Source organism: Melospiza georgiana, chromosome 4, assembly GCF_028018845.1.
Source record: "Melospiza georgiana isolate bMelGeo1 chromosome 4, bMelGeo1.pri, whole genome shotgun sequence".
Lineage (NCBI taxonomy): Eukaryota > Metazoa > Chordata > Aves > Passeriformes > Passerellidae > Melospiza > Melospiza georgiana.
Window position 1 is genome coordinate 41,535,788 of NC_080433.1, and position 20,988 is coordinate 41,556,775.

Sequence of the window (20,988 nt, forward strand, 5' to 3'; positions counted from 1 at the left end):
AGCATGAACCTTCAAAATGAAATTTCCACGATATAATAAACTCCAAAGGTCTTGTCCACAGTGAGTTGGGTCCTATGTTTAAACACAGTTTCTGGCACAATCAAGCATTCCAACATTTCCCAGCACGAAATCACAAATGTAATGGATGCTGAATGCAGAATTATATCATCCTTACATTATACACTCCAAGTCTTGCTGCACATGCTGCAATTTCCAAGGAAAACTTTGACCAATACATTAAATAAAACAAATGTGTGCTTAAGCAAAGAGGAGTCAACACTGGCTTCTTTTCAGAGTTTAATCAAGAATTTCTTAAAAAAAAAAAGTTCCACTTATATGATAGGAACAGTGCTTAAAAGGGTCAGCAAACTACTGGAAAAAAAATGCTCTTTAGTTATTTTGCTTTAACGTTTAAATTAAAATCATAAACCTAGAAGTGATTAAAGTGGTAATAAAATTTTTGCTTTTACTCTTATTTTGCTATTTACTATTGTACATTATAAAACACCAACAGAGGGCAATTTCCTCTACCACCCATTATACAACGTGGGTATGGAGGTGAAATGGAGGGCATTTTCCAAGCTGTCAGTGATCTGTAATATCTGAAAGAAACACCCTGAGGACATGTGCTGTTGTAAAACATGTGGTGTGTTTTCATGCTTCTAGATTTTTAAATTAAATTCTACATGTATTTTCTTTTGCAAAAAGGATAGGAAAAAATCAATAAGGAAAAACTCCTAAAAATTTATAATTGCAACTTTTTTTTTTTTAAGTTTAAAGAAAACAAAAACAAAAGGAGTTGCTTTTTAAAGACTAAGAAGGAGGCTTTTCTTTATTTTCTAAAGTAACAGGAAAGCTCTTCTCATATATTAGAGATTTGGAACTTTGCAGAAATAAATATTTTTATAGTGCACAACTAAAATGGAAAAAAGTTATTATAGAGCAGTCAGCATTTCATATTTAGTGATACACTGCAATAATAATTTTCATTTAATGTTATAATTTTTTTAAAAAGTAAATAGAAAATAACCCTATGTATAGAGATACTCCAAGCCACCTGATAAAAGTATTAATCCCTGGATGAAACTGCAGCATTTTGACAAATACTTAGTAAGGACTGGTTTGTGTAACCAGCTACATCGAAACTTTGGTTAAGTTATTAAGATGGCTTTACTTTTTTACTTTCTGAACAGGGTTTTTGCTTTCCTTTCATTCCTGAATCTAACATGAACTATTTAAATCTGAATGAAAACGCTATATGAAACCTCACTTTCCAGCAAATGCAGAGACCACTTACTATTGCACTGTAAGCAAACTATACCCTCCTACAGCTTTTTCAAGTGCATGAAAGGACTGAACAACTAATATTTGCCTGAAACAAAAGGTAAACAAGGCAAAATAACATGCTCATGAGAGAACAAAAGACATTCACAAGTGTGCTGCTGGTGTATTTCTGTTCTCTACAGAGCACCCCCACTTTGGGGCTGTGGAGGGCACCCACCCTTGTCACTGTGGTGGCTCCTCAAGGGCTGCAGGAGAGCCTGCCTTCCATCGCTGTAAGTGACTGCAGATGCCCACAAACTGATTGCGTCTCACCCACAAATGTTTGGCCTTAATTAAAGCTCTCTATTTACTTGACAATCCCAGTTGTAAGAACACTGCCTAAAACTTTGTCTCCATCAGCTGTTCCTCACAAAACAGATGGTCAGGACTGAAAATTTTGATCTCTGTTTCCAAGGATGCCACAAAGGCCTGACCCAAATCTAGCAAGAGTACAGCATCATTTACTTATCTAAATTAAATTCAGCCTGAGCCAAATAACCTCCTAACCAAAGTTCAGCTTCAGCAATTCAGAGCTGAATCCAAGTTTTGGGGTTTTCCCTGTGGTGGGAGCAACAGCAACCTGGGATGCTGCAGGTACATTCATTTAAAACTATACTCATACATATTTACTTACAAGAAAAGAATACTCAGAGAAAATACCCTCATCATAAAATCTGGGCAGGTACCTTATTAACTTTTGGTTTTAAACAAATATAATTTATTCTCCACAAATCTTTCTGGGAATGAATATTAGCCTGGAGGAAATAAGTCTCCATTTATAGTTACAGCCCTTTGCATGGAAAGCAAGCGCAGCTCAGATGTAGAAAGGAATCAAATATCTGTTGAGAGTCCCATGTCACCTCCAGTTTAAAGCAAGGATGAAGCTACATTGGCCAGTTACCAGCATTACAGAGATTAAAATGAATAAACAAACTCAGCTCTCCTGAAAAATTTAGCCTTACCACAACGCAGGCCTAAAGTATGGAATTTAGCATAAGGCTTACCACTGAAAAAGCTTACAAAAAAGCATATGCATGTAAACTGAGGAAATGGTATTGGTGCACTTTGTCTAACAAAATGTGAAACATACTACTCAAAAATGCCAAGTATTGCTGGGGTGCTTGTGTTTTGTCAACAGATACATAAATAAACCTCTACAAGGTTTTACTAAAACAGTGATCTAGTGCACTGTGCAGTCATAGTTACATGTATATTAAAAAAAAGGTTTAAGCTACAATCAAATTTGAGAAAGGAATCCTGCAATTCTTCACCATCCAAAGACAAACCTAGCATCTGATGAACATAACAGCCAACTGAGGCAGTAATTGTTTGGTGATAATGGTGTTGGGTGTCTAGGCCTCAAACATGTTCTACCAAATGTATTTCACACACACATAAATCTCTGCTTAATTTGGTCTCTCTTCAAACTAAAAACATCATAACTAGATTTCCAATTTATAGATCTCAATCCATGTTAAACAAAGGTGAACAGCATTATACAATAGGAAATTATTTAAATCTTGTGTCAGAATAAGAGGAGCTTTCAAAATTGCCCAAGATATTCAGCCTTGTCTCTGTGTGACACTTGTGTGCATGACACAAGGCAGCTCTCCTACTGACACATGTGCAACACTGCCAGCAATATAATACTGACAAACAAGGCAGTACTGCTCCAAAAAGCAGAACAGTTTTTAGCTGCTCAACACATAGAGGATGATCTTAACTTTTTAAAATTACTCATGAGTGATTATGAGTCACTGAAAGGCAGTTCCTTTGGAACAGTACATTTGTAAACAAAACTGTCCTTCAGTTTGGTCCCAACAGCTCTCCTTTAGCTCCAGTTTGGTACAGGAAAAATAAGAACAGCAGTGACAGAATATCAAAGTGGTGTATTGGCACAAAAAAAGGAGAATAACTCAGAAGGTGCCTGGTAACACAAAGTAAGAAATGCTTTCTTACCTGCTTTATCCCACAATAATTTGCTATGCTGTCTACCAGCTCTGACATCACCTGCACTTCATGTGATTTCTTATTATTCATAAACTCATCTGGTTTGATACCTGCATCAGATTAGGAAAATAAATACATATTAACACAACTTGTAATAATAAGGATTCATGATCAATCAGGGAAAAAAAAGCTAATATAGACTTCACTGTTTACATATTTTCAGGGTAGTAATTTTTAATTAAAAACTCACTAAATTATTACAAGAGTAAACTTCTGAACTATGGATGAATTAGCAACATTCAACACTGTGTAAAAGTCAGGTGTTTTTAAGATGTAGCATATTTAATACCTGACCAGGTATTAGACAATGGCTACAACTATAAAATGGTACTATTTCTTCCTTTTTATTGAAAAATATTTATTTTTGTCTAATTTATCACATTTACCTTTTGATAAATGAAATATAAGAGCAGGGACAATAAATAATCACATTGTACAGCTTGTTAATGCTGCAGATTTGCTGACAGTATCAAGAGGGAGACATCTCTACTAAAAGCTATGAGTGACCCTAGGAAGATTCAGAGGAAGATGAACTTTTCTTTATTTACCCTATGGATTGGTTATAGAGCTGTTACACCTCTATGGCAGAAAATCACTCATTTCAGTGTTGCTGGAGAATGTGTTAATGAGATGGAGTCAACCTCCATCATGGGCTAACAGCTTGTGGAAAACATCAAGCACTCCCTTGCCAGCCTCTGTGCAGGAGCTCAGAGTCACTCCCCAGGGAAGAACCCACATGTTTCTCTTAGGGGTCCAATGCTGCAGTGCACTTGGATCCAGTGAAATTGATGGTAAGTCTGAGTGATGGCAGAAGAAACTGGATCATTACTGACGAGCATGCTGCTAGGAAACAGGACTTTTCTACATGACTAGGCAGATTAATATACTTTCCCATTTTCTGCTTCATGCACAGTATGTATTCATCTGTCCAGAAACTAATCATTAGGCAAAAACCATGCTCATTTCTTGAATCAGATCATGCTGGGAGCAGAACCAAGTGTGTTACTTCTTTAAAGAGAGTGGGGAATTGAACTGAGCTCATAAGAAACCCAGTGCTTTCTCTATTTTTCCCAAACCCCAAGGGATCTGTCTATTTTTTAAACATCTGGGGTTTTTATAATAAACTGTTATGACAATACTTAAAATCTAATATAGACTCTATGAACTGACAAAAGGAAAAATAGACTAAAAGACTTAAACAATACAAATAGCAGAAACAAGTGTTTGTCATCTCATTGAAGAATTTCCTTAACTTTAAAATTGTTAAGGTCTATCCAGCATCCTAAAAAGCTCTTAATTTGTAACATATCAGGTTAAAGAAAAACAGACAGGAAAAAATTAAAAAAGAAAAGAAGTATCTCTTTTTGTTTATGTTTCAATATTTTTGTGTCTGGATAGGTTCATCAAAAAAAGAAGCAGAATTGGTATGAGAAGAAACAGACATTTAACTTCTTGACAGAAATAAAAGTTGTTTTTTCTCCAAAGCAGCACTGTCACTTTGGACAATGACCACATACTGCACCTTTACTCTTTTCTCTATTATGAACTCAAAAGACTCAATGGGGTAATGCTAGCTGAAGCACTATGTCAGAGAGTACTTAATCCAAATTAAGCATTTCAAACATGGTAGAAATCCAGAACAATTACCTAACTTACAAAAGCTGAGGTTCCAGATATAAAAGGCATAATTTGTTTATATCTACATATATAGTTTATTTATCACCTTAGCTACGAAAGCTTCTTAAGCACTTTTTGACTTCTTTCCCTACTTCCTGCAGGATAACACACTGTTTATATTTCAGCTCAGGGAAAACTCTATCTTTTGGAGAAAATTATGGTTTTTAACATAAATTTTTCCCTGCTTTTTATGCAAAATTCTGATAGGTTTTTACATTATTCTGAAAAACAAGCACATATTTCAAACTAATGCAAACAAATGTATCTAGGGACTGTTCTATATTGCCTAGACAACTGAAAATCTGAATTAAAAAAAAATATTAGTTTGACTCAAACTGTGTAAATTCTTTCTGCTATCACAAAATTACACATGTACATTATACATGTACATTTCCTGATTATGTATAAAACTGATCCAGGCAGAACAAATACTAATTTCAAAAAACATCAGAAATTTAGAGAACCATCTCCCTTTGTGATGAAAAAAATAGAGTGTGGTTTCAAATGCTTTACAGAAGTAGCTTGGATATGATAGAGAACAGAAAGCTTCGTGTTACCAGTTTTGGTTGGTAATGAAATGCTGCTCATTTCCACTGGGAATCCCTAGCATGAGTACCTGTATTCCATTTGAAGAACTGCTTTAACTCTGTAGCGCTGTTTACAGCTGCACCTTGAGTTGTGAAGCTGAGCAAATTGAGGAGAGACTGTTTTTATATACAGCTAACACAGATGTTTTTAAGATCTCCTATGGCAGGGTACAGGGGTTTTACACCCCAGAGATGTGTGGAAATTCAGATACACCAGATACAGAAGTATAAATCCATAGTCCACACCACAAAACACCATCTATACAGAAGTTTACTATGGTGATCTAACTCCATGATCCAGAGTGAGGAACTGGACTAACCATATACTCAAAAAAACCTATTCTGAGGAGAGTGATATTCCAGCACATGGAATCTGAAGATGGATTCATTAGTATTCACTGCATGGCATGATTATTACCTTGGCCCTGAACACACTGCAAAGGTGGAGTACTCTCAATCCAACCTTCTTTTGTGGGTGGTTGTCACAGACATCTTTTGTGAAAAATCCTTTCTTTAGGATTTTTCCCCTTTCTGAGAAGCTGTGGCCTCAGCAACACAGTGTAAACAATGGTTATCTGCTGCTGTGGAATGCAACAGGTCTGTCCATGATTGGTCTCGGGTGGGTGTTTGGATTTACTGACCACTTACAGCAGAGCTGTTCTTGCTTTCTGCCTGGACACAGAACTTTGTTATTCATTCCTTTTCTATTCTTAGCATAGCAAGCTTCTGAGAACTTTTCTGTCTATTCCTATTAGCATAGTAATAATGTAATATATATCATAAAATAATAAATCAAGCCTTCTGAACACGAGGTCAACGTTCTCGCCTCTCTCTCACCCTGAAAAACCCTTGCAAGCCCTGTAACAGGTGGTTATGAAGCAAAGGGAACACCCTTCAGACTCAGAACTCCATTCTGAGTAGCTGTGTCCACAGCATGCTTAAAATATTTGTGCTTCCCAGTTATTCTCAGGAAGGACAGCAATATATCTACATTAAGATTGCAAAGGAGCTAGAGAACTATGTAAGTATGCAAACTGTGGGAATAGGCTCAAAAGTCTGTTTGACTTGGAGGAAGAAAACAAACTAAAAACATCTGAAACATAAACAGAATTATCCTGATGTATATTTTTCAGAATATAAACAACACCATCATAAAGTTGCCGGTTTTCTCAGATTTACATTTCTTTCAACTTGCAAGCTTTAGCATGTCAGGGAACAAACATATCTTCTGAAATACAGAAATTAGTTCAAAATATCTAAAATACCTCAAGGATCTCAACTTTCATTTGGCAACTTCCACACTATGAATCCCTTAGTTGGTATTTTGCCTCTGCCAAATGATTACCAGGAACTTCAATTAAGTTAATTTAACTGATATTTACTGCCAATTCAGCACAAAGGTTCTGAATTATAATTCTATTGTACACATTTGGAACACATTTTATTTTTCCCAAGAAGTACAACTCAGAAGTACTGCAAAAATAGAAATGCAGGCCCCAGTAACCCAACCAAGCCTCATTCCTGCAACACAGAAATCAAGATATTCAGTAACTCCCTTATTCCTGATGCTCCATTCTGCATGACAAGAAAATGAAAGAATCCTCAAAGTTTTGGCTAAAAAAGGTAATCCAGGTATGAAATCAAGTACAAGAATGTAGAACTAGAGAATTACAGAAAATTAAGAGGAACATAGAGAATGAAATATAGTAAAAATGAAAATAATGAAAAAGCTAGTGGGAAAGAAAAGAAGCATACAGTTGTCAAGGAAGAAAAAACGGTTTCCAATGAACTAAGGGCATAAGGAAAGAAGCCAGAAAGGAAGAGGAGTGCACTACAAATCATTAGGAGTAGCTCAGCAATGGCATTCTAGTACTTCTAAAACAACCTGAGGAGCCAGCCACGAAAAATGGCAAAATTGGAAAGAGATCACTGTAGAAAATGGGAGAGATGCACAACATTTGTGTAATGGTGCTATCACTTAGGATAAGAAATGTCAGTAGTTTTTAATGCATCCCAGAGATAAAAGGCACTAGAAGGCAAAGGCAGAGAGCTGCTCAGTCTGTCTCTTGAAAACTAATGAGAAATTTCAAAATATAGCGAGGCTGAGGACTCCATGAATAGCACATTTGCAGTGAAATGACAGCAGTCCAAGTAAGGATAAATGTTAGTTTATCATCTGATTCAAAAATTATAATCAGGTAAGATTCCCAGTGTCCAACTTGATGTTAATTTAAGAGTGTTTTAATTCAATTTCTTTAACTACAGAAAATGAAATTACTCTTATCACATATAATTGGTGTTAGTCCCAAAAATACAGAATTAGTAAAATCTTTTTTTTGTTCCTAAGACATCATATATTTGTCATATTTTAGGGTGATACTTCTAAGAAAGCCATGAATAGCAACTATGATTCTTGCCACCTGGGGACAAGACACAAAAAGAGAATAACAAGGTATCTCATATAGTGATGTGCCCTCTTCTCTGTCCCATCCCCTTTAAAACTGAATCCCATGATGGGTCTACAGACACCAAATGCTCAAATTTTAGAAAGAGAATGCATTTCATAAACAAAGGCAATAAAGAAACTATCCAAGAACAAATTAAAATGGAGGTGAGGATTATAAATAATGTAGGAAAAAATCCTCAAACAACAAACTACCCTCCAAAAGCAAAACTCTTGTATAGTCCTAGAGTGAATAAGTAAACATTAAAATACAAATGTAAATATACCTGTTGCTCCTTCACTGTCTCCTTTCAGTGCTTCAAGCACATCTTCTAATGGGGTGCACACTCCAAGGTTGGACAAAGAATAATATTTAGCAGCCAGGGCAAACAAATGTACATTGGTAAGCTTCTCAGAGTTCTCACAAAATGCACTGGAAAAGATGTCATCATCTGCACATAAAAGAAAAGGAAAAGATTTTTGTAAGCAGTGCTCAACAGCTCTCTAATACTGCTGACAGAGAATTACAGGTAATAAATACTTAGTATCACACACAACTGGCCATTTATCTTGCTTCCCTAAGTGGGAAAACTCATTTCTTCAGCTGCATTCCCCCTCCAGAACTGAGGTCAAAATTTGCTCTTAGTTGAACCAGTGTAAATGTGACAAAATCTGTTGTTTCAGCAGCCCTACTTCAGTATAACTGACAAGCTAATTCAGTCAACATTATCACTTCTCTTCTGTTTACAGACTTGCTCATTATACATGTCCTAGTCAGCCCAATACATGCTGCGAGATTTTTTTAAAGAAATGCAGCTGCTTAATGTATGAAATGTTTGGATTTACAGTCACTCAATTCGTGTACTTTCCAAGCTGCTTTGTAACTGATGAATACTGGGAGAATTAAATTCATTTTTTATTTCCAACCAGGTGTGGGCCAAAGTTAGATCCCAATGTGTATTTTGTTAGAGTCATGATGAAATACCTAATTTTGGTATTGCTTACTACTGAGTTTCAAAAATGTACATCTATTTTTAAGTGAAACATATTTGTATGAATAATTTATTAATTCTGAGATTGTTTTGAATAGTCTAATTCCTCTCTATTTTGCATGAAACTATTGTGAATTCTACATAGTTTTGCTAATAATTTTTATATATTTGAAATTCTTTTCAACATATAAAAGGCATCCAGTTCAGCAGTCAAACAATTGCAAAACTTTGGAAAAAGTCTCCTGGTTTGTCTTTTGTGTCATAGGTACATTATGAGGAAGTACATACCTAGCACAGTGGCTTTCCTGAATCTGGCATGACAATGGATACAGCTGTTTGGATTGACCTCAACTTGAATGTTCCTAATTTCCTTGCATGACTACAATGAAAGGTCATGCATATATTCCAGTCCACTGAAAACAGTCCCAAATCATGTTAATTTTCATTATATGACACTACAAAGGCACAGGCACAGCAAACAAATTTTGTATCTAAGAAAGCATAAATATTAACATGGTTTCATTGTCTGCACAGCACTTCTCACTCCTCTCTACTACAAAACCTAAAAAGAAAGCCACATTTCTCCATAAACAGCTTCCTTGTCTGAACAAATTTTAGTTAGTACAGGCTTTATGAAGGGTAAGATTGTAACAGGATATTAGAGATGAGAAATAAAGACCGCAGCTTTCAAAAAGAAGGGGCAACTTTGCTTTACAATGTGTCCTCTGTAAGATTTATTACAGAAAGATACGAAAATAGACGTGCTTTCACTTTTTCAGCAGCTGACATAAAGTATAATTACTGTTCTTACAAATCTCACTTAACTGAAATCCAATGCAGCAATGTCCATGTTCTACAACACTCTTTAACTTGGTTAAGAACATGACAGAACTAGCAGACTCTGATATAAGATCACCCATAGTAACACTCACCTAACTTAAATTGTTGTCCCACCTTGGTAACTAAAACAGAGGAACCAACTGCATTAAGACAACTGAAGCCTAACTTCAAGCTGCAGAATGGCAGTTGGTGAACTTTGCATTATTTATGAATATTAAAAATGTTAGGTCTTTGGACACATTTCTGCTTTGGATGCTCACAAGAGGAAATCCAGCTTGTCTTTTAACCAGTCAGTCTATACATTTGCAAACAAATCTTGAGAAGAAAGAAATACATGCCCCAAAGTTGGAATCACAGTACAAACAGTAATTTACAGTAAATTATGAAAATATTTAAACACAGATTTGTCTGTGCCTGCATCCAATTTACAGCAATGACGTAATAAACAAAATGCAATATGGCAAGTGTCAGCTTTTTGATGTATTCAAGCCAGTTTCTGAACCTACAAAGGGATCTTACATTTTTCTGCAGAGTACAAGTGAAAACAAGGGTTCCACCCTTCACATGGTCATTAAAAGGAAATGACTTTGAACAAGGAAGAGTAATTTCTGTTTACACTGGGTTTCAGGATTTCTAATGGTCGTTTTCTGATCCCCAATGTTATTGAATTGCATTAATGCACTCAAGTGAGCTATGATGCTACATTTCTGTCTCTCCTTCCTAATTTTAACACAGGCTAGCAGTGCATTGATTTGAAAATGTAAGTAGACACTTGCAGGTATCTTCACTGAAAAACTCATATTCTACTATGAAGCATTTTCATCACATGACAGGATGGACAGATACCATGCAGTCAAATGAGTAAGGCATGAACCAACAAATCAGCAAGCATATCAGCCCACTCTGCTACAGTGCATTCTGTTAACTAGCATACTAGAATGTTAAAGTCAGAAAAAAGGGGCAATTCTTCCTTTTTTATTTTAATTAGCAGAAACAATTCCTGCAGAAACCAATGAAGAAATTTCATATTTTAGTCACAGCATGAAAGCTTCATACTCTTCAAAAGCAATGCTTGTCTTTTTGTTACAGTAATCTCTGCAGCAGATTCTATAACATGCATTTTGAATGCAGATTATTAAATTATTATCCAATTTTGAAATCTACCAAACAATACTCTGCCTTCCTGATTCTCAGGCTGCTCTACAGGCCACCACTTCAGTGTTTGAATCATTCCATGGACTTTCCCATAGAAACAAGTTTCTTTGCTGTTTTCTTTATGATGACCACATCTGATAATTAGCTTTGTTCCAGCCTCTATTTACATTCAATTTTATGTCCTATTGCTCTGAATCAGTTCTGACTCTGACATTACCTGTCAAGAACATTAAGCCTGTCCTTGCTGCTTCCCAGCACTTTTGCTGGCTGACCAGACCACTGTCTTATTTCCATCTGGCTCTTGAAAGTAATTCATAATCCAGTGTCTTTTCCATACACAAATAAACTCTGTGGGATTTTTCCCAAATAACTCAGCCCTTTAAAAATGAGTCTTACAGTTAATATTTTGAGAGGTCTTCAGCTCCAACTGAGAAATGTTGCTAGTGATGTAGCAATTCACAGCTCTTCAATCTCTTTCTGAGTCCAAATCATTATCTTAGCTGGTGTGCTATGCCAAGAAGCACATGCTACTTTCTGTGGAGCCTCCTCTCACACTGCACACACTTTCCTGCCTCGTGTGCCATTTACCGCAGCATTTCAGAGCTAACGCAATGTGACAGCTATCTACACTCCGTATGCTTTGGCACGACACTGGCTTTTCTCAGCTAAGTGTGCTTCGTCAGAGATTTCACCTTGGATTTGAAAGTGATCTCCCTGCTTGGGCTCAGTCCCCCCGAACACCACAGCTTTCAGATGCTTTATCTTCATTTCGTGCCCTGCCTGAAGCAGCATTACTGCCACGTTCCCCTCCTCCTTGCACTGCAGCACATTCAGCAACACAGCAGCCAAGCTGGCTTCCTCTCCAGTTTCGTGAAAATCACTAAATATATGGAGTGCTTCTTAAACAGATCTCGTCAGAAATAAAGCAGCTGCCTTCCTGTGCCAGACACTGGCTATTACACACACACAGGAAAGCGGCGTTCGAGCCTTTTCCAGCTGTCCTCCGCATCTCCAGTCCCAACACTCTTTTCACTTTTAACGTTACATCTTTGCACTCGTGGAGGTTTCTTGGATGTTTTGTTTGATTTGGAGTTTCTTTTAATTATAATTGAGTTCCTCAGGGCTCAGTCAGAGTGCAGGAATCTGCCAGTTTGGAGTTTCGTTTCCAAACGAACAGGATGAAATTGATGGGACCGTCACGAGCGGCGCTACCGCGAGCCCCGGCAGTGGAATTCCCGGGCCGGCTCCGAGCGCGTCCCGCTCCCCGGCACGGCCGCGCCCCCCGCTGCCCCGGGCCCGGCCCCACTCACCGCACGGAGCCGCCGCGGTGCCCGAGCCCGCCGCCAGGGGGCGCGCCAGCGGCCCGGCCGCGCGCAGCGCCTCGAGCACGGCGTCGGGGGGCGGCGCCACGAGGCGCTGCCAGAGCCCGCGCGTGAAGAACTCCACGGTGTGCGCGCGGCACAGCGGCAGCGCGCGCCCCACGAACCGCGCCACGCACCGCAGCGCCCGCTCCGCCGCCGCCGGGGGCAGCTGCGCCGGGAGCGCGCGCGACGGCCGCGACATGGCCCCGCGCGCGGCCCGTCCGCGCCGCGGTGACGTCATCTCGGTGCGCGGCGCCGGAAGCGCGATGGCGGCGGCGAGGCGCGACGGGCCCGGGCCGGCGGCGGCCAAGGCCAAGGCGGGGGCGGCGCCCCGCGGGCCCGGCCGAAAGCGGCGGTGGAGGCCCGTCCTGCTGAGCAGCGTGGTCGGCAGCGTCCAGGAGGGTGAGTCGGGGCCGCCGGTGGGTATGAGGGGGCGCTGAAGAAGGCCGGAGTCCCTTGCCCAGCTACGAGCTGGCTCGACCCTAGCGTCCCGGCTGGGACCAACCCTGCCGGGCCTGGCGGGGGGTTTGGGCTGGCGGAGCCCGCAGCCCCGCCTCGCCCCCGGTGCTCGTGGCCGTGGGCTCGGGGCTGGGGGCTGCAGGGCTCGCTGGGGCAGCCTGTGGCGGCCTGTGTGGGCTGGAGCTCCCGGGACTCGGGTTGCAGCCCCTGGGACACGTGGCGATGGTCTTCGGCTTGAGGACTCACTTTGAGTTTTCTCCATAAAAAAGCGCACATTTAAACAGAAGCATGTTTGAGGAGAGGTTCAGATTATTGATAGGTAGTTATGCGGATGTAAAAACGAATAGGAAAGAGAGCATGGCCTTCAGCAGCACTTTGCTGAAGTGGCAGCTTTGGAGAAAGAATAAAAGGAGAAGTCGGGACTAATTTGACTTCCCTTTGGAACTTGTTTTGTTAGTGAATGTTGTGCAAGTCAGTAGATCTTAAGATTATTGCAATAAAAAATAAAGCATTAGGATAAAAGCATCTTCAGCTTTGATAAGTTTTCTTTAATGGTTGAGCCTGAAACAGCCAAAGTTTGGGCTTTCCTTTAAGCAGAAATGACTCTGTAATGTAGCTGTAGAAAAGCTCTTCCTAGACATGTGTAGAGAGAAAATAGGAGCAATAAATACTGTTTAAGTGAAAAGACTTAGTGGATCATTAATGTAGAGTGATAGGACGGTTTAGTCACTTTTTTCCTGTGTCACAGCTGCTGCTGCCAGCGTTATTACCAGTGTTTTCTTGAGACCACCTTCAGGAGCTTAGTTTAGAATCTATCTTGATATCTAATTTTAGAATCTATTTTCGTGTTGCTTTAGAAGCTGTCAGAAGTAGGAGTGAAGTGAAATGGTAACACACCTTTTCACTGGATTCAGAAGCATTGGCAGAGGTGCAGTGGTGGGTGGGCATTAAGCAGCAGTGTTTGCAGAGCTCTCCCAGGGCTTTGGGCAGGCATTTTCCGTGAATCTGTGCAAGCTGCAATGCTGCAGTAGGGAACAACCTTATCATCGTGGTTTCTTCCTTGAGCTTATGATTGATCCTTATTGAAATTGTGGCTTTTTTCAGTGTGGGAAGAAGACAGATGGCAAGGGTCCTGAAACTGAAAGCTTTGGTGCTGTTTTAGTGCAGGAGCGTTTCACTGCCTTCTCCTTGCGCCTTCAGGACGGGGATTTGCATTTCGGAGGAAGCAAAAGATTGAACGGCAGTACAGGAAGTTGCTGAAAAAGAGAAGGCAGGTGCATTCCCAGCAGGATGATCAGTTTGCAGATACCTACCCAGAGCACTTGAAGCATCTTTACCTGGCAGAGGAAGAAAAGCTTAAGAAGCGGCGCAGGACTCCAGAGGATTCGGTGTCATCAGAAGAAAAGCTTAATAAAGCAGCAGAGTAAGTTTTCAAAGCATGTCTTTTAAAAAAAGTAGTTTTTTTCATCACTAAAGAAATATTTTAGATCTTAAAAGTTTGCATGGACTTTAGTGAGGTGATTTGCTTTACTAAAAATGCTGTTATGTCTTAAATATTTTTTCCTGCTTGTTAGAAAAATAAATGGCAGCGTAACAGTTTTGTACCTGAGACAGTGAGGTGTCATTGCACAGTATTGCCAGCAGATGGAGGTGAGAATAAAGGAAAAATTTTTCATTGTTTTTCCATAAGAGAGTGATATTGAGTGATATTTCTAAATGAATGTTCTCATCTCTCTGCACTTGCTTCCATGTGTTGGAACTGGATAGAGAGAATGCAGCTCTAAGCTAGTATGTTCAGGTTTTCTAGCTCTGAGGAGCTTGAATGATGGGGAAAACTGATTTAGGCAGTCTTTAAGCTTAAGGAAAATCATCCCTGTGAAGATGCAGCAGATAAGGTGTCTGCATTTCTAACAGTTGTGTGCACTCTGGTCTTTGGTACATTTGGCATTGAAGACATTCAGTTTGTTATGTTTTCTTGCTGACTGCTCGTGTATGGCCTGGCATGGTGTTGGTGTAATGTAAGAGTAGTGCAAAGAATCCATTCAGTGTAGAAGGATGAGTGTTCTGAAACCTGTATTTGTAGTTAACTTCCCTGAGTGTGCAAAAAGCAGTGGAAGGCTGTGCTGTGATTCTGCTGTGGTTATGTCTGCTTGATGATACTCAGTGTCTCAAGGACGTGTACTTTTTCCCCCAGGTCAGTTGGGACTCAAGAGAAGTTTAAAAATAAAACATCCAATCAGAAGGCAAAAGAAGAATATGAGAAAATAAAGGCTGAGCATGCTAGAAAGAAAGAGGTAAATCTTAAGCAGAGTTCTTACTTGATGTTAAACAAAATCCAGAAAAATACCATTCCCACCTCCCTGTCTTCCATCTGAACCCAGGGAAGACCACAGGAGGTATTGGAACTCTTTCAGTCTTTTTCAACTTGACAGTGGTATTCAGGCACATGGGTGTTCAAAGGATCATTCTCTTTGTTCTTAGTATTTTCATCTTGCAGTTGCCTGTAGCAGGATTTTATTATGTCAGTTGGTACATGAAAAAAAGCTTAGAACTTGATCTGCATACCCCAGTGGATTATATTAGACCTCTTAAATTTTGTAGAAGGGGAAGTAATAGCAATACCATCATCTTATGATGAAAAATGAAATACTCATCCTGTTTCTTATGGCATTATCATAATGCAGTCTTCATTTTACTTTTTTATGAACTTTGACCAACAGTGGAACAATTAAATTTAATAGTATTCATAGTTAAAATTTTTAGTCATTCCCTTCGTTTGAATTTAATTGGAATTATTTTATTGAAATTATTACAGGACATATTTTAATATCATCATTGTCGATCAGCTCACTTGAATTATTAATTTGAGTGGTCCTTATTTAGTTTTTTTCTCTCCCAGGACACTGTTCATTGTACTGTAAAATTGCACACAGTGTAACATTGTAGAAGTTGTGTAACTTCCTGATGACATACTAAATTTCAGTAGCTACTGTATAAATATTGAATATATAGCTGTATAAAAGATACTGCTTTTTCAGCTATATTTAGTTTTATGCAAGCTGATATGTGATTCTGGGTGAGTTACATGATTATTCAGCTGATGGCTGCTTTTTTGTGTATTAGCTACAGATTGTGTCAAAAGAAATTAATTTTATGACCAGCTTATTTAGAGAAGATGGGAACAAGCATAATCCCAGCAAGACTGCAGGGAGTTCTTTTTGAGCAGCACATAGGACTTGCCTGAGTGCAGATGTTGGCATTTTTTTTTTGTTAAAGATAGTTAGGCAAAACATGAGCTAAGTGCCCAATAACAGTAATCATTTAGGTGGAGTACTTAGGTGGAACATGATGAAAAAAAAAAAGCTAGTATTCAGTAAAGATCAGAAAATACAACTGTAAATACAACTGTCTAAGTAAGATGGATGTTCTTGCTTTGAAGTAAGCATTTGGTTGGTAGCTTGACTTGGGTGTTGTTTACAAGAATATGCTGAGCAACAGAAAAATTATTAGATACAAAGTGAATTACAGGTAAGTTAGAACTGGTGCTGTTCTGTTTTTTTAAAAAAGAGGGAATAAATTGTCTTAGTCATTATGGTAAAATAAGTCAAGGATTCTGAAGAGGTTATCTGAGAGAGGTTATCTATGCATATTTTTGCATGGGCATATTTATTTGAATGTTTGGAGGTTTTTTTTCTGAGGCTTCTTAGATTTCTGTTTAGAAATCTTTCCTTGAATTATATCCTGTAAATTTTATATCAGAGAGCAATTCTTATTAGTTTTTGTACATCACTGAAGCCATCTATGCTGTGGAAAACAAAAATATGATCCATATATTAGCATCTGTTCAGGCATTCTGCAGAAATGCTTGTCTATGTGATCAGCATGGCATTGCATTTCAAAGAATAAACTGTATGAGAAGAAATTATCCAAATGAACTGAAGCAGTCTTTCAGTCTGCTGTGATGTCTTGCATATTTTGGTAGGACATGAGGTGAGTGAAGTAAGATGTTTATTTAGCTTGTGGATGTTTGCCCAAATTACTGAGTAAAATTACAACGCTGGAAAAAGGGGTGTGAGATGCTGGATAAGATCTGAATGTAACCTTGTGGTGATTATCCATATGGTGTTAATAGTCCATCCATATATAGTTAATGCTCCATTAGTAGTTTGGTTGCATGTGTGCTTTGTGAAAGGTTTACAGGTAAAAATTTGATTAAGGTTTGTGTTTTCATTCCTTCTCTTTGAAAAGGAAAGACAGAGTCTGTGTTGCTTTAAAGAGAGCAGGTCACTAGTAGTTTGGTCTGGGTTAATTTCCCCTAGATAAAGCTGTCCTAGTATCACAAACCTGCCCAATGATAGGTCCCAAATCCTATCGACCTTGCAGAGGTGTCCTGTATCCTAGCACATCTCCTTTGGCAAACTATTCACATGGCAGCTGCTGCATCACCTTTTTCTTTCTTGCACTCAAAAGGAGAAAGTGGGCAATTTTTTGCCAGTTTGTCATTTAAAGAGAGTAGTCAAGGAGCACATTTCACAGAAAGGAAGGAGTATACATTGCAGCAGCAAGCCTTATTGTAGGATGTTCTGCTAAAGAAAGCTTGGTTCTTCTTTTGAAACTTGAGGCTGTATAATTTGTTCTGATTGCAGTATGTGCTGCAAGAACATCCTGATTCAGCTTTAGAGAAATGGTGTTTCTATTGGCAGTACAATACCTAATTGCCAGTACCTATACAAAAATGAACTTTATTGCTTATAAATAGCTTCACAGTCACAGAGGGTTTGTAATTGTTTCATAATATTACGTATTTTTTTAATTTCAGGAAGCAGAAAAAAGAAAACAACAAAGAGAAGAAGCTCAACGGTTGTACAAGAAAAAGAAAATGGAAGCTTTTAAAATACTGAGTAAGAAGACAAAAAAAGGACAGCCAAATCTAAATTTACAAGTAGAATTTCTTCTTCAGAAAATACAGCAAAATACATAACCCCTTATATATTTAAGTTAGCTGTGGACATTTTATTATTATTATTACATTTAATAAATAATGTCTTTTTGCTTCCATATTACTTTTGTTATTGCCTTTATTTATCTCATCAGTCCAGTAATGACATATTCATCCTGAAAATATGAGAGTGAAAGGGAGTTGGTACCTTGAGAATAAATGGTCTGTATTTCTAAACTTAAATTTTATTAGCTGTGTGACATCTTGAATTCAAAATAATAGGCTGTAGTACCATCTGACCATGAATCAAATACTTCCTGCAATTGTGACTACTAAAATTGCACTCACTTGGGAGGATTAAAATGATGTATGTGACGTGTTTGATATCTCAAGAACAGCCAGTTTTAGAAGCATGTTTTGTGTGCTCCTGGATAGGTTTGGCATATGAAAACAGAGTACATATACTATACTTGGATGGCTAGTTTTATTTCTCCTTCTCCACAAAGAATAAGACTTGCCAGAGGTTCAGAAGTGGTTTGGATATAAAAATCTTGGTAAAATAATTGTTGTCCCATTCGTAAAGCTGCTTTGAAACTTGTAACATGTGAATTGCTCTACCTTTTGTGTACAGCTTTGTCATGAAATTTGTTTTCTTCTATGTAGCTTTTAATTAATAGCAATTTGGATTAATATTATCAAGACTGGATTTATGTATTTTCCTGAAAAGAGAGATTTTTCTCTACATTTGTGTCTTTTTTAATATCTTGCCATCAACACAGTTGAGAAAACACAACATTTGTCAGTTGAGAAACTGTAGTTGAGGATCCCACTTTGTGGATATAATTTACACACCCATATCTTCACGTACATACCTGTAAACACTGGTCTGATTTTCAGGCCATATCTTATCATCACTTCTTATTTTAAAACGGTGTCTTGTTGTCCAGGTGGCAGTGATTACTGTTGTCAATGTTATTTTAGAACCAATCTTCTATATATAGATACCATTTTGTGGTAATTTCAGTTGCTGAATGTTCAAGTGTTTGAGCTGCTGCTCCTTGATCCATACAGTGATCTGCTCCGAAGGCGGTGGAGGTACACTGATAAATTGCCTTTGTACTAGGAGCAATAAATCATGCCAAAACTTACAAATGTTTCGTGTTTAACAAATATTTTCTTTGGGAATGCAGACAGAGTACTAAACAGTTAACAACATACTCAGGAGCACCTTCCACTTCTGCATCATACTTTGGATTAGAGCAAGTTATCCAATTTTCACTGCATGAGTGGGGGCAGGGCAGCTCTTCCAGCCCACACCCTTACTGGCTGTATCTGTTCAGAAGAAGCACTCCTAGGAATGGGCTGCACTGTCAGTCAGTGAGGCTTAAGCACATTCTTGGTGTTAATCACATAAAGAGAAACAAAAATGAAAAATAAAAAGCTACCTCATTGTTTCTCTGATGCCTTGTTAGTTTAGTTTTTTTCCCAGAAGTTGCAACCTAAGAGGGTCTGAGGAACTACAGGTCTCACAGTTTGACCTCAGTGCCAGGGAAGGTCATGGAGTAGATTGCCCTGACTGCCATCACACATCAGGTGCAGGACAGCCAGAAGCTAAGGCCCAGCCAGCATGGGAGTATGAGAAGCAAGTGCTGCTTGACCAGCCTCATCTCACTCTGTGTTAAGGTGATGTGCTTAGTGGATAAGGGAAAGTGTGGATGTTAACTACCTCAACTTTAGCAAGACCTTGGACACTCTTTCAGGAGAGACCCTATCCCTCTCTAAGACTGCCTGAGAGGAGGCTGTAGCCAGAGGGAGGTCAGCCTCTTCTCCCAGTGACAGGTACCAAGCGACAGGACAAGAGGAAATCATGTCTCAAGTTGCACCAGGCAGGTTTAGGCTGGATATTAGGGAATAATTCTACACCGAAAGAAATTTTTCACACAAGTTTTAAATTCCAAGTAAATTCTGAATATTGTTCATACCTTCAGCACTCACAACTGAAGAAAGCCTAAGGATTTTGATTAGAAGATGGACCTACATTTCATTCTCGGTATAAAATCCAAATGAATAGTGTTTTCCAAATTCCTTGATTCTGAAAGGCACAGGTATTCTACAAAAGTAAAATATAGTAATAATTTTGGCACTAAGACAATTTTAAAATATTTTTAAGTTTCTGAAGATTCTTGGGTTGTATTGTAAACACTTTCAAAAAAATACAGTTACCTTCCTTGGATTTGGATTCACAAACCAAAAACATTGGTATGGTGAAGTTAGGATATTTACTATTGAAGGAAAAGCTTGTAACTGAAAACCAAGGAAAGGGGAAAAAACAGATCAGAAATGAACTTAACCTGAAACTGTAATGTGTAGGTAAGACTCTCCATTTCCCTAGAATGTCATCTGGCAAATGTGAAATTAAGCTATCTCAGACCTTTAGCAGCTGTAAAAAATCCACAACATTATGAAACAAAAAAACCAATACACTCCCCCCACCAAAAAGCAGAAATAGCTCAAAGCATCTTTGTCTGTCAGTTTGTATTAGGTATCTCTCAAAACAGTGCAGTCTCCTAGAAAATTATGCATTTGATATAGAAATGATTCTTTGACTTATGGTATAAAAAATGTAAGAGCAGAAGATTAGTGTACGACTTCTTTGCAGTTTGAATCATTATCTAATATGTTTGGGCTATTATTTCTACTCCACCAAAATCTAATTTGTACTGAAGATTGCGGATTTTCTTATCTGTTAAAAGCTGCAGATTAATTACAGGCTGAAAAGCTTTTCATTATCTTTTAATTTCATTGTCTTTTAGTTTCAGTTCTATGGTAGTATTAGTAAATTGTAAACAGATCTTTGCAGAGAGTAGTAGAGCTAGTGTATGGGAAAGAGGTTTATTCTGGAATGGATTTGGCATTAGAAGTAAGGAAGATGTCATTAAAGTGGTGGGGGATCATAAAAGTGTATTTTTTATTTCTCAGTCTGGAATGAAGGAAGGGATCTAGTTCTTCTTCATGGCTTGGCATAAAGGCGTTTCCCTAAACTGTGTTTTCTTCTTTGATGTATTAAATGTGCACTTCCTCTTAAGTTTATATTTTTTAATGTGTAGTAACACAGCATAGTTTAGTAGGAGGCCTGACAGAAAAGAAAGAAATTGAAAGAAAAGACAATTGGAGAACTGGTAACAACCATGTGTTTCTTAGT

The 20,988-nt window shown here is 38.4% G+C and overlaps 2 protein-coding genes across 4 annotated transcripts in view; one reads left to right on the top strand and one right to left on the bottom strand.

The window, feature by feature from the left end:
- Positions 1 to 12,590, bottom strand: part of METTL25 (methyltransferase like 25) — a 46,332-nt gene extending 33,742 nt beyond the window's left edge. The window contains exons 1-3 of one of the 3 annotated variants that reach the window (XM_058023011.1): positions 12,338 to 12,590; positions 8,328 to 8,492; positions 3,283 to 3,383 (exon numbers count right to left, since the gene is read on the bottom strand). In XM_058023011.1, coding sequence (XP_057878994.1) covers positions 3,283 to 3,383; positions 8,328 to 8,492; positions 12,338 to 12,590 — 519 coding nt within the window. Of the gene's footprint in view, positions 1 to 3,282; positions 3,384 to 8,327; positions 8,493 to 11,244; positions 12,269 to 12,337 lie in introns of those variants that run through there. The other 2 variants (XM_058023012.1, XM_058023013.1) reach the window with 2 other exon arrangements.
- A 64-nt stretch (positions 12,591 to 12,654) lies between these two features.
- On the top strand, positions 12,655 to 17,907 carry CCDC59 (coiled-coil domain containing 59). Its single transcript, XM_058022446.1, has 4 exons — positions 12,655 to 12,790; positions 14,048 to 14,270; positions 15,042 to 15,141; positions 17,667 to 17,907. Exons 1-4 carry the CDS (start codon positions 12,655 to 12,657, stop codon positions 17,826 to 17,828), a joined length of 621 nt encoding a protein of 206 aa, XP_057878429.1. The 3' UTR covers positions 17,829 to 17,907.
- Positions 17,908 to 20,988: the final 3,081 nt, after the last annotated feature.

Excerpts from the sequence above, each read along its gene's own strand:
- CCDC59 (XM_058022446.1), top strand. The coding sequence starts at position 12,655 with ATGGCGGCGGCGAGGCGCGACGGGCCCGGGCCGGCGGCGGCCAAGGCC. Across the intron at positions 12,791-14,047 it reads GGTCGGCAGCGTCCAGGAGG|GACGGGGATTTGCATTTCGG; the intron begins GTGAGTCGGGGC and ends TTGCGCCTTCAG. Across the intron at positions 14,271-15,041 it reads AAGCTTAATAAAGCAGCAGA|GTCAGTTGGGACTCAAGAGA; the intron begins GTAAGTTTTCAA and ends TTTTTCCCCCAG.